Consider the following 12,090-nt stretch of genomic DNA (forward strand, 5'->3'; position numbering starts at 1 on the left):
ATAACATTTCTGTGCAATGTGGATATAGTGTTGTGCAATGTGGATATAGTGTTTTTTATGATTTAACTTTTTGTTTTTAATATGCTTCCTTGTTGTTTGTTTCTTGATGTTATTGTTTTTTGGTTATTTATTGCGCAGCAGTTTGTGGACCTTCCTTGATTGGAAAAGAGATACACACATTTAACTAACTAAATAAACCATGCACTGAGTTCATACTAGAAGTGATTATTTGATCTGGAAACCAACCCTATGTTAACAGAACATTATTTTTTTAAAAAAATCTACTATACCAGATTTTAGTTTCAGACTAGTTTCATATTTTATTGCATCTCTGATGAATTTCAGTGCGTTATAACCAGCGAAATTGTGCCGAATGGTTCACGCTGTACCAGCAGTGGTCTGGCCATCCATAGGTACACACACTCCCTGCTCTCCTTGGATGTGCCGATTTCCTCCCTGGTTCTGCTCCTGCTTCAACCAGGAGTCTTGCATAATACCTGGTGTTGGGGGAGGAATGGCTGCTTCTGATGTTGTTTACCAAATGCTACCTTTGATATAAGTGTTCCCTAGTTGCACGTTGACAGGGCTGGGAAGGGATTTTATCTGCAACCCTCCTTCGGCTAGTTGGATAATTCTAGACAAACACTGGTTCCAACAAGGCCTAAGGTGAGAGTCAAGCCAAAGGGGCAGGCCAAGGTCCAGGTCAGCAGATGTTCAGGCAGGTGAAAGGCTGGTCAAGGGACAGGCCAAACTTTAGGTCCATGTAAGCTGACAATCAGGCCCAGGTATGACCTGGTATCAAGACATTGTTTCAGCAGCATCCCAGCCTCCCATTGAGACTTTTTAGCCACCAGAACTCCACCCTGGACTCAGCCACTGTTGAATTAAGAGTAACGAAAATGCAGCTAGGAAGCTCAAATCATACATATGGCTGACCAGTGGTGTAGCGTGGGTTGTCAGCGCCCGGGGCAAGGCAAGTAATTTGCGCCCCCTAACCCGTGGATTTGCGCCCCCTAACCCTAACCCCCAGATGTTGCGCCCGGTGCGGCCGGCCCCCCCTGCACCCCCCACGCTACGCCACTGTGGCTGACACCCTTTCTTTGGAAATTAAACCAATGTGCAGATTTTAATATTCAAAAACTTTAACACTGCAGAAAATTATTGACAAATTAAAACATGATATTTACAGTCACACGCTTCTCCAAGCATGGGCTCACAGTCTCTTCCTCAAACTCCCAAACAACTATATTTTCCTCTCTTTCCAGAGCTAAGCACTTAGCCCTCTGTATCTCAATTAGGCTATGCCTTGCAGCTGCCATGAGAGTCTTCCACTTTTACCTTTTCCTGCAGCTTCGCTCCCTTTCTTACAAGCAGAGAAAGAAGCGTTCCAACACCCTATTCAACTTAGCAGTGTTCACAGTGGATTCTAAAGGCATCTTGCGTCACATAAAATGGAGTCTCTCCTTCACTATATACCTCAAATGTGACCAATGTCAGCCAATCACATGAAAACTATGGTACTTCTCTAGAATTCAGTTACCAACCAATCAAATATAAACACATAGTAATTCATACAACCATTTACAATTTTGGTGACTTAAGTTACTATACTTAACAGCCACAACCTCTTCTCAGTTTCTGCAGAGAGTACTCTTGATGAGAAGGGTCCTACTCTTGAGTGCCCTTAACTCGCAAGGAGTCCTCTTCAGAATCTAAACATTCCTCCTGACTGTGAGGATGTCCACCTGTCTTGAGGCAATGTTGCCTCCTGAGGGCACGGGAGTAATTCTGCATGCACCGTATTTTTCGCCCTATAGGACGCACCGGCCCATAGGACGCACCTAGTTTTTTGGGAGGGAAATCAAGGGAAAATTTTTTATTTCCCCCCCAGGTTTGCGCAGCCATCCCCAAGCTAGAAGAGGGAGACAGAGCGCTCCGTCTCCCTCTTCTGCCTTCAGGGACAGCCTCCCTAGCCTCTGTGGGGCAGCGCACTCCGCTGCCCTGCAGAGGCTTTGCGCAGCCATCCCCAAGCTAGAAGAGGGAGATGGAGCGCTCCGTCTCCCTCTTCTGCCTTCAGGGACAGCTTGCCCCGCTTGCTTCTCCCCCCCCCCCGAGCCTCCAGATCAGGTCGGGGAATAGCGGGGTGGCGGCGCTGCGCCTCCCCGCTGTCCCCTGAGCTTTTGGGCTGCAGGCTGCTGCCCACAAGCCTTGTGAGCCCGCGGGACATCCCGCCGGGCTTGCAAGGCTTGCAGATAGCTTCCTGAAGCACCGACCCCTCTCGCTCTCCAGGCTTCAGCGAAAGGCTGCATTCGCCCCATAGGACGCACACACATTTCCCCTTCATTTTTGGAGGGGAAAAAGTGCGTCCTATAGGGCGAAAAATACGGTAATTCAAAAGCCAAGCTCCCTTTCTGTGTGGAGGGACCCTTGCCTGTCCCGGCTTCTCCTTGGCAGTTGTTCTGGGCTGTTCCTGAGTTTCTGGTGGCTCTAGATAATCTTCCACCAGATCCTCAGAAGTGGATTTATATTGTAGGGGCATAACAACCACTGAATTACAGCCCCTCCACAAATATACTTCCCAGTGGTTAAGCCAGAGGTACCAAGGCAGCAGGTGAGCTGCTATAGTTTTTGATTCCTTGTCCCTAAATGTTTTTATTACATTGGAATCAGCAATGTAATCGCATGCCTTCCAAACCAGAATGGGAAACAGTGGTTTGAAGTGGGTTTCCAGTTTTGGGGAAAAAATGCTTAAGTGTCTAAGGCTCAGACCTGACAGCCGAAACAGGGTCTGGCTGTTGTACCTGAATCAGCTCAGTATGAGTGAATAATACAGTATATTGCCTTATGTAAATACAATTAGAAATAGCAGTAGATGCATTGAAGAAAAGGTCAGTATTTGCATGCTGATCGTATCAGAATATATTAGAGTGTGATAGATAAAATAAGCTTAGACTGAAATCATAAAACACTTAACAGGAAACCGCATTTCAATACTGTGGGACTAGGTTTTGAGTAAAGAAGCCTAGGCTCACACACATTAATGCTTTCCTGTGTAGGAAGTAATATTCCATTGGCATTTACTAACATCTAGTTGATAATAGCTGTGTAATATGATATTTGTGCTGCTTTATCTAAGTATTTGATTGTTGTTGTTTGTTTTTTTTAAAAAAATCTTTTGTTTTGTTTTGTTTTTCAGACCTTAAAATTATCAAGCAGAGTCCTTGACAATATAAGCACAGGACAACTTGTTAGCCTCCTTTCAAACAATCTGAACAAATTTGATGAAGTATGTTGGTGCTAATATAATCATGTTTAATGTATTGCATTTCTTTGCAAGAGGTTGGGTATTTCTAGATTCCAGGCCATTCTAAAGTGCTTTGAATCACTGGAGCTGAAGTTAACAGGGTGTGGTGAATAGTTTTAGTGAATTGTGTGGCTTGAGCTAATTACAAAAAGAAGAAGAAGATAAATGTCACCGCATTAGGTATGCTAGCACAGCAATATTATTCACACACTGCTTGGTTTGCGTCTCAGCATTTCTAGATCTAGGTGGTTCATTTATTTGTTTAAAATACTTATATTCCACCTCTCACCCCCTGCTACCTGATGTGTCTTATAAAACAAAATACAGAGAAATATATGTGATTGCCAGTTCCCAGCCAGTTATCTTCTTTGGCATACTCTGTCGTCAACATTCCTTCACACTCCAGTCTGACTAAGGGTGTGCCTGGCAGTGTACCGTTGATTTACTGCTTGAACAACCACTATATGTGCTTGCTTCACTGTAAATTTCGTACTTGACTAGGGGTGGATAATTACCGCTCAAGGCCATAACAGTTCTTCACTGCTATTTCCCTCACCATGTTTGACAGACACAGTAAAAACTACTCAGGAGTGCAGTGTACCTAATTCTGCCCCCATGGGCAGAAATAATTGGATACAGGGCTAGCCCTATCATTAGACAAAGTGAGGTAAACTGCCTTGGGGAGCAAAACTATGTATGTTCCACAGCACGTCCTGATCCACCTAAACAAGGCTGTTGCTTCAGGTAGACTGTATCAGTGTTTTATTAAGGTTTTATTGCCAGTCCAGCGGGTTTCTGTATATGGAACCAGGAGGTGCACACCATCTTGTCATTTGCCTCAGGCAGCAAAATGCCTTAGGCCGGCCCTGACAGAGTATGAGTTTGAAAGGCAGAAGCCACCATTGTGCCTTGCTTATTGCATAGGGTTACGGGATGACTGCTGTTCTTTTCATACTACGGGAAAACAGCAGCAGCATGTTAGTGTGGGTGGTGTGGCACTATGCTTGCAAAGATAGGGTGGAACATGGCAGTAGTGAGGTCAGGGCAACTCCAGCCAGAGCTCCCTCAACACAAGATGTAATACGTGAATGAAATTATGAATACATTTATTCGGAGAGAGCCAGACCAAGATAGTGTGACTTGGGAACTGTGTGGGAAGGACTTCTTACCTCCTTTGCAAAGACTGGATATGTTCAGTACAGGGGAATAGAGAGCAGGCCCAGATTTGGGGAAAATAAACCTGGTCCAACCTCTTGTCCTATCTGAGGGAAGAGTGAGAGTTTTTTTGGATTTGATATCCCGCCTTTCACTCCCTTTAAGGAGTCTCAAAGCGGCTCACATTCTCCTTTCCCTTCCTCCCCCACAACAAACACTCTGTGAGATGAGTGGGGCTGAGAGACCTCAAAGAAGTGTGACTGGCCCAAGGTCACCCAGCAGCTGCATGTGGAGGAGCGGAGACACAAACCCGGTTCCCCAGATTACGAGACTACCGCTCTTAACCACTACACCACACTGGCTGAGTGATGGACATGAGGTTGGAGAATGGGGATGGAGACTCAGGAGAATGTGGGGAGGAACTAGGGAAAAGCCTATAACTCTCCACCCCTCTTGCCTATTTTCTTTCCTGTGACTATCTTTGCATACTACCAGTGAGCAACGCTGTGATTTTCCTCCCCAGGGTTTAGCTTTAGCTCATTTTGTGTGGATTGCACCTTTACAAGTCTTGCTGCTGATGGGACTTCTCTGCGAGATGCTGCAGGCCTCGGCGTTTTGTGGACTCGGTTTCCTAATTCTTGTTGCCCTTTTCCAAGCCTGGCTAGGGCGAATGATGATGAAATACAGGTGACAAAGCAATTGCGGGTATTTCTTTCAAATATTAAGGGTTTTAAAAGCTTGCTAATGACAGATTCTGAATAAATCCTGCCAACAATTTGCTATTAACAGGGCTCTCATATTGTATGTGTTTATACCATATATTGGATCTTACATTTCCATATATTGGATCTTACATTTCCATATATTGGATCTTACATTTCCATATATTGGATCTTACATTTCCATATATTGGATCTTACATTTCCATATATTGGATCTTACATTTCCATATATTGGATCTTACATTTCCATATATTGGATCTTACATTTCCATATATTGGATCTTACATTTGGAGGGAATATATTTAATACTTGTAAATTAGGGAATAATCCAAAGCTAGGCATGAACATACTTCCAGTTTTTAGAGGAACCAAAGTTTTCATAGGCATTAATGATTGTTAATTCACTCGGCTATTAATTTACACATTTTCATATGATCCTTCTGTTAATGAAACCAATGTTGGTTTACAACATACAATGACTTAAGATATTTATTTGTTAGGTTTTTATATTGCTCTTAATCTGAAGGTCACAGGGCAGTTTACAATATAAAGACACAAAAATATATAGCATAATAACAAATACAAATGACACCCAGTTTAAAAGGCCATAGATTGTTTAATTATGCAAAGGCCTGGAATAAGAGGAATGTCTAGACTGGCCTATGCTGTTCAAGTCATTCAAGGTTGAGTCCTTAAGCTGGATCTGTTGAAACAAGCTTGAACACCTGTGTCTTTCCACAGTCTCCCGATAACTCCAGCAAGTTCTGCTGCCATAAAGCTTTCACCTGTTGATCCAGCTAGAACAAAGAGTCGTCAAGCATCATCAGCTCTGCCAAAATCTATCAAAAACTCCTGTCACTGAGGGCTGGATCACAGTATCAGGAATGGAGGGCAAATTTTGCACAAACCACAACTTTGCCCATGATTATATTGCCTTACTTTTCTCCATAATGGCAATAATAATCTACTTATATATGGAGGGGGGAACTACAGAGGTGCACAGATGGAATGTTGGGGGTTGCCTTTTATATGTACAAGATACGCGCACGCACACGCACGCACGCACGCGCGCACACACACACACACACGACCAATAGCTACTACAAGTGGAAACGGGTGTGAATTATTATTTTCCAAAGAACATATGTACTCTCAGTTCTTGCTGCAAATCAACACAGGTGCTTGATCTTTGAGGTTGGGTTTATCTATATGCCAGAGAAAGTTTACTGACACAGGTAGCTATTCTAGGGGAAAAAAGAACAGGGAGAGAAGAGGAAAATATGCAAATTCAAGGGCTATTATAGAATGTTACATAACGAACCTGCGCAGGGACCAGGTGAAATGGCCATTGCAGAATGAGACATATGGGAGGTTGGTCCTGGTGAGGGAGGGGGTGCTATGAACCTCCCCCCCCACTCTGATGCTGTCAAACTATTGGTGATGGAGACAGTTATGGAGTGGAAAAGTCAAATGACCATCTGAACTATAGAAGCTTAGAACACCTTTTGATTCAACCTGGTGAACTTTGAAAAGAAAAGAAATAGCATTGAATGTGAATCTGTTGAAGAATAAAAAAATTCTCTAAAATTTGGAGAGGGTCTCCTTGTTCCTACGAAGCAATTCTGAGGGTTTTTTTGGATTTATCTCATTTCTAAAGGAAGCAAATGTGCCAAGTCTATCTTTTTACCTTAACTTGGAAGATGGTTTTAATTTAGGTTTATTATTATGCACAAATTATAAAATCTGCAGGCCAGTAGCCATTTAACTGCCTGGTTAGCTCAAACTGGTGATGAGTTGAGTCCTGTTGGCAATTATAATCCTCCAACTGATGTATTTTCTGAAGAACTCAGAAAATAGCTTCATTTCCCCCCAGACTATGTCATGTTTCCAATGGTATCAAGAATATACAGATAGGTACTAAACATAACTGTGTTGATGTGTTTTACAGAGATCAGAGAGCAGGAAAGATCAATGAGAGACTTGTACTCACTGCAGAAATGATTGAGAATATACAATCAGTCAAAGCTTACTGTTGGGAGAATGCAATGGAAAACATGATTGAAAATGTGCGCCAGTAAGTATTTGCCCCTCCAATATTGTCCATGTAATCTTTATTCCTGTGGGTTTATTTGGTAGTTTCATTAAACAGGACATTTTTGCTGTTCCCTAAAGTTTTAATCCCCTGCAAACGAGATAAATTATTTTAGCCCTATTCATCCTATAATGAAATGTATTGGGCCATTTTGGGTTAGGCATTTAAGCTGTTGGTCCAACCATTGTGTTGCGGATTTTACAAATTTAAATAGGAGAAATGTGATTCTTTTGGGTGGCTGTGTAGCAAAGGCTTTACCTCTGGAAGATAGAGCTGAGTTTATAAGGTAAATCGGGGGAAATTTGGAAATTTAAAAGAGTAATGATCTCAACCCCTATTTTTCTGTGGCTGTCAGGCTGTTTTGGAGGACTGAAACTAAAGCTCTAGAAAATATGTGATGGCCAAGGTTAATCTTTAAAATGAAAGTTTGCATTTTGGTGTGCTTATCGGGCTGGAGAGCTTGTAGCCCTCCAGATATTGTTGGCCATCCACTCCAGCCAGCATGGCCAAATGTCAGGGATGGAAGGAGATGGAGAACCACATTTTTGGCCATCTCTGGCCTACAGTATCAGACAGAACAGGAAAAATATTTCAAATTCCAAGAGGCTAGTCCTCCACAGAAATGAATAATGCAGATTATTCAGCATTCTAGTTTCACATTCCAACCCTGCACAAAGCTATAAATACCCGTATCAGTCCTCGATGCCAACACTAAATGTTTAAATACTGGATAATCAGGTAACTGGATTGTTTTGTAGCTCTTTCATCTTGGTCAATTGCATACGGAACTTAGGCAACTTGTTTCCTTAACTATTTATTATATGGTTACTATGTGTTTTCCTTTTAAAAAAATACCCCCCCCCCCGTTTGATATACAGAACTGATTGTGGTACTAGGTGTGTCCCTTCTCTGTTTTAGAAGAAAAACCAGCCTGTAGCCTTAATGCCTGGCACACCACTGTGTACGAGTGTTAAATATGAGTAGCAGCAATATTCAGCATTGCAGCATTTCAGTTAGAATTAGCAGGGGCTCAAAATGTTTAGAAACCAGAAAGAGTTGTACTATGTTAGAGCCAACTCAAAGAAAGGGAGCGAAGAAAGTTCAGCGCAAGCCTAGGCTCTGGTGTTCCTTGGAATTATAATTTTTAGGTACAGAACGCAAGAATATGGTAGGGAAGGAGTAAGAAGAAACAGCACATTCGCTTTCATTAATCAATCATCAGTGTAACAATCCGTATTGGATGCCTACCTTCAAAAGATGTAAAGGGGGGGAAAGAGAGTAGCTGATTGATCTTTATCAATTTCAGATTTTGCTATAGATTTGGGACACCTTGCTTGTGAAAATGTATCTTTTGACCATTTAAAAATTCTTTCCCGTTAATTCTCTGGCCTATTTCATTTTGTATTTTGAGAAACTCTGTTTGACTTTCCTTTTTTTTTGCTTCTCAAAATTATTCATCAACATATACTTTTGCTGTTTCACCCGCTAGTAGTTTCTTTCTGAGATTTTCACCTCAGCTTTAAGCATGCCTAGATGGAAGCATGTTCAACTGATTTCACGTGCTCCCCAAACATGTGTGCCGTTTCTGATTGGGACCTGTTCATTCTGACTTTAACCATTAACATATATAGGCTGTAATCTGCTTAGCGTCTCCTCCTTTTGAAATCCTATCAAAGTCTTGATTTGGGCTGTAAACTGGAGACAATGAGTTGTCCTTTCCCCACCCCAGTGTGCATTAGGTTCCAGCTGCCAAGACTCAGTTTGGTTTGCTGTCTTATTGGCCATGCAATGAATTCTACATTTCCACAGTCTGGTTTAGTGTTGGAGATCTCTTCCATTCCCATGCCAAGCAATGTACAGTACAGGTCAGGGGCTCTCTGGGAACTGAATCCCAATGCAGCCCTGATGATGTATGTGTTCACTGAATGATTAACCTCTTATTGCTACAGTGCTGCATCGGGCTAAAGGGTGCTCCAAAGCTCAGTCCACGGCTGTCATTTTATTGCACTATTGTACAATACAGAGATTTCTGTGAGTCTGGAGTATAATAAGCTGATAAAGAGCTTCATAATTTCCCAAAGTGCTGCAGATTTTGATGAAGCAGTTTATCCAAGCATTTAGAGCTACACAGCTGTTCCTTTTCCTTATTAACATCTGCATCGGGACTTTTTCTGCTTATAAAAATTTCATTGCGAATGGAGTTTTCTCCTCCCCCCCCCCACACTTTTATTCAGAATTGCATGCTATTTGTGCTTCTTTGCTGACCCACCCTACAGAAGCAAACCAAGAAGATAACTAATAAAAATTCTCAGCTTATTTGGACAATAGTTAGTCTGCCGTCTCTAGGTCTAGAATCTCTTCAAAACTGCATGGTTTTGCAGATGCAGTATAATCACTTGCAAGAAAAAGAAACAGAAGAACAGGGAAATGAAGCCGCTTTCATCCTAGTCATACTGTGTAAAGACATACCCGGATTTTTGCAGAAAATGTCACATTTGCCCTATCCACAAACTCTTTGGGCTCTGATATTTTCTGAGATCCATAGCAATTCGTTGGCAGAACAAATGCAAATAACATTGCTGTCATAGTCTGCTAGATGGTTGCTCCTAGAAGCCCACTAGTTTTAGGGATTTCCCTTGTCTCTGAATGTGCAGCTCTGATTTAACACACCTTTTAGTTGAAGTGTTGACCTGTGCAAAATGTAGTGTGAATGTTAGAGTTTTGGATGTAGGTTCAAATTCCTAAGCTCACTAGGCAATCTTGGGCCAGTCACTGTTTCACAGCTGAACTTACACCACAGGGGTACTTTATACCGAAGGATCAGTTGTTGTACTTTTGTGCCACCCTCATTCACATTCTGCGCTAAAGCTGTTTTCCAAGCATTTATTTGCAGCCCCAGCTGCTTCTGCTTTTAGGGTGGCATACCTTTCCCCAGGTATAATGACTTCCACATTTTGCTTTTCTCTTTGACAGACCTGAACTGAAGCTGACCCAAAAAGCTGCTTATGTGAGATATTTCAATAGCTCAGCATTCTTCTTCTCTGGATTTTTTGTGGTGTTCTTGGCTGTGCTTCCATACGCACTGATCAACGGAATTATTCTCAGGAAAATATTTACCACCATCTCATTTTGCATTGTTCTTCGGATGGCAGTCACTAGGCAGTTTCCTTGGGCTGTGCAGACATGGTATGATTCTCTTGGAGCAATAAACAAAATACAGGTACAATACATAAACCCAGTTCCCTACAGGAATAGAAGCTAATCCTTTGTAGTATATTATCTTGCCAATTTATCACTGAGAGTACATTGCAATATTTTATTGCACTTCATTAAATGCTATTCGTAGAAGCCGTTTTGATGTATTTCTCCACTGTTGTTATGAGGAAAATGTCAATTGACTGAGGTCATTGCTGACTTCAGCTGCAGTTCTCCAAATGTTTGCTCAGGCAGCCTGTTGAGAGTCAATGGGATTTACTTTTTTTCAAGTTTATAGAAGATTGCAGCCTGTATCTGATGCATGTAAAGCACATTGAGTTTAATGAGGCTTACTTCCAGGTAAGTATGTATAGGACTGCAGCATGAACCAGTTTGTTTGGAGCAAGAAAAAGTCCTCAGTATGCAATGCTACTTTGTAGGAAAAATCCCTTTCATCAGAGTGGAAAAACAGTCTATAGTGGTTTCAATCGGAAAGTCAAGTTAACTGCTAGACCTCTTTAGTCCTATTGCCCCATCTCTTTAGATCAGAGGTTTTCAACCTTTTTGAGTCCACGGCTCCCTTGACCCACTACATTCTTTCCATGACACCCCTAAGGGGCTCAGGAGCCCAGTTACGTCACCCCTTGTCTGCAGAGCTGGCAGCCTCTCACCCTTTTTCGAACACCTTCCTTTGTGGAGTGTTGCATCAGCCTCCTCTCCCCTCTCCTTGGCAGTCTTGCTGCCCCAAAGAGAGGTGCCTTTCAGTGGCACCATTCACCTGCAGAGCTTATAACCAGGGCTTCTGCAATGAACAGTTGTTCAAGCCTTTGGGAGGCAGAGACACAAGAGAGCATCAGAAGAGGGAGGGAGGGAAAGAGAGACAGATGCCAGTGTTGCTCAAGGCACTGTCTTTAGATGGTCAGGTGTATTACTTCTATAGAGAAGCGAAGCACACAATGGATGTGTCTAAGCTCTCATCCACTTAATTCTTTGTATCTGTGGCTACATTCCTACATCCACACAAGCTACCTCAACTCTTGATGTAGAAGCAGTATCTGCTAAAGGCTCTTCAATCGCTACCTCGCAAGCAGTCTTAACTCCTGACCTTATAGTTACAGGAGTGCTTGGTCTTAAAGGAAAGCCTAGCTATATTGTACATAGCAGAAACCTGGGGAAATGGAGAGTGCCATTGGGACGCTGTCATCTCTATAAGAAGGACAGGCAAGGGTGTATTGGAGATGGTGTCACTCTGTATGTCAAAAAGAGTCCAACAAGCTAGAAATCCCCAAAGGGTCGGACTCCTCAACAGAATCACAGAATGGTGATACCAGATTTCTCATGGACGTCTTACCAACCACTGTGATAACCAGATGCTGAACTCGATGATCCAGCAGGGCTTTACTTATGTATATATTTTACTATATTTTCTTGGGAGCTACCCAACAACCCTGGGACGCAGGTGGCGCTGTGGGTTAAACCACAGTGCCTAGGACTTGCCGATCAGAAGGTCGGAGGTTCGAATCCCCGCCATGAGGTGAGCTCCCGTTGCTCGGTCCTTGCTCCTGCCAACCTAGCAGTTTGAAAGCACATCAAAGTGCAAGTAGATAAATAGGTACCGCTC

At 42.6% G+C, this 12,090-nt stretch overlaps 1 protein-coding gene across 2 annotated transcripts in view; it reads left to right on the plus strand.

The window, feature by feature from the left end:
- Window positions 1-12,090, plus strand: part of CFTR (CF transmembrane conductance regulator) — a 97,616-nt gene that overhangs the window by 23,367 nt on the left and 62,159 nt on the right. Inside the window, exons 5-8 of one of the 2 annotated variants that reach the window (XM_081211412.1) lie at window positions 3,197-3,286; window positions 4,983-5,146; window positions 7,131-7,256; window positions 10,248-10,494. In XM_081211412.1, coding sequence (XP_081067538.1) covers window positions 3,197-3,286; window positions 4,983-5,146; window positions 7,131-7,256; window positions 10,248-10,494 — 627 coding nt within the window. Of the gene's footprint in view, window positions 1-3,196; window positions 3,287-4,982; window positions 5,165-7,130; window positions 7,257-10,247; window positions 10,495-12,090 lie in introns of those variants that run through there. The other variant, XM_081211413.1, reaches the window with a different exon arrangement.

Source organism: Podarcis bocagei (genome assembly GCF_964188305.1).
Source record: "Podarcis bocagei genome assembly, chromosome: 10".
Lineage (NCBI taxonomy): Eukaryota > Metazoa > Chordata > Lepidosauria > Squamata > Lacertidae > Podarcis > Podarcis bocagei.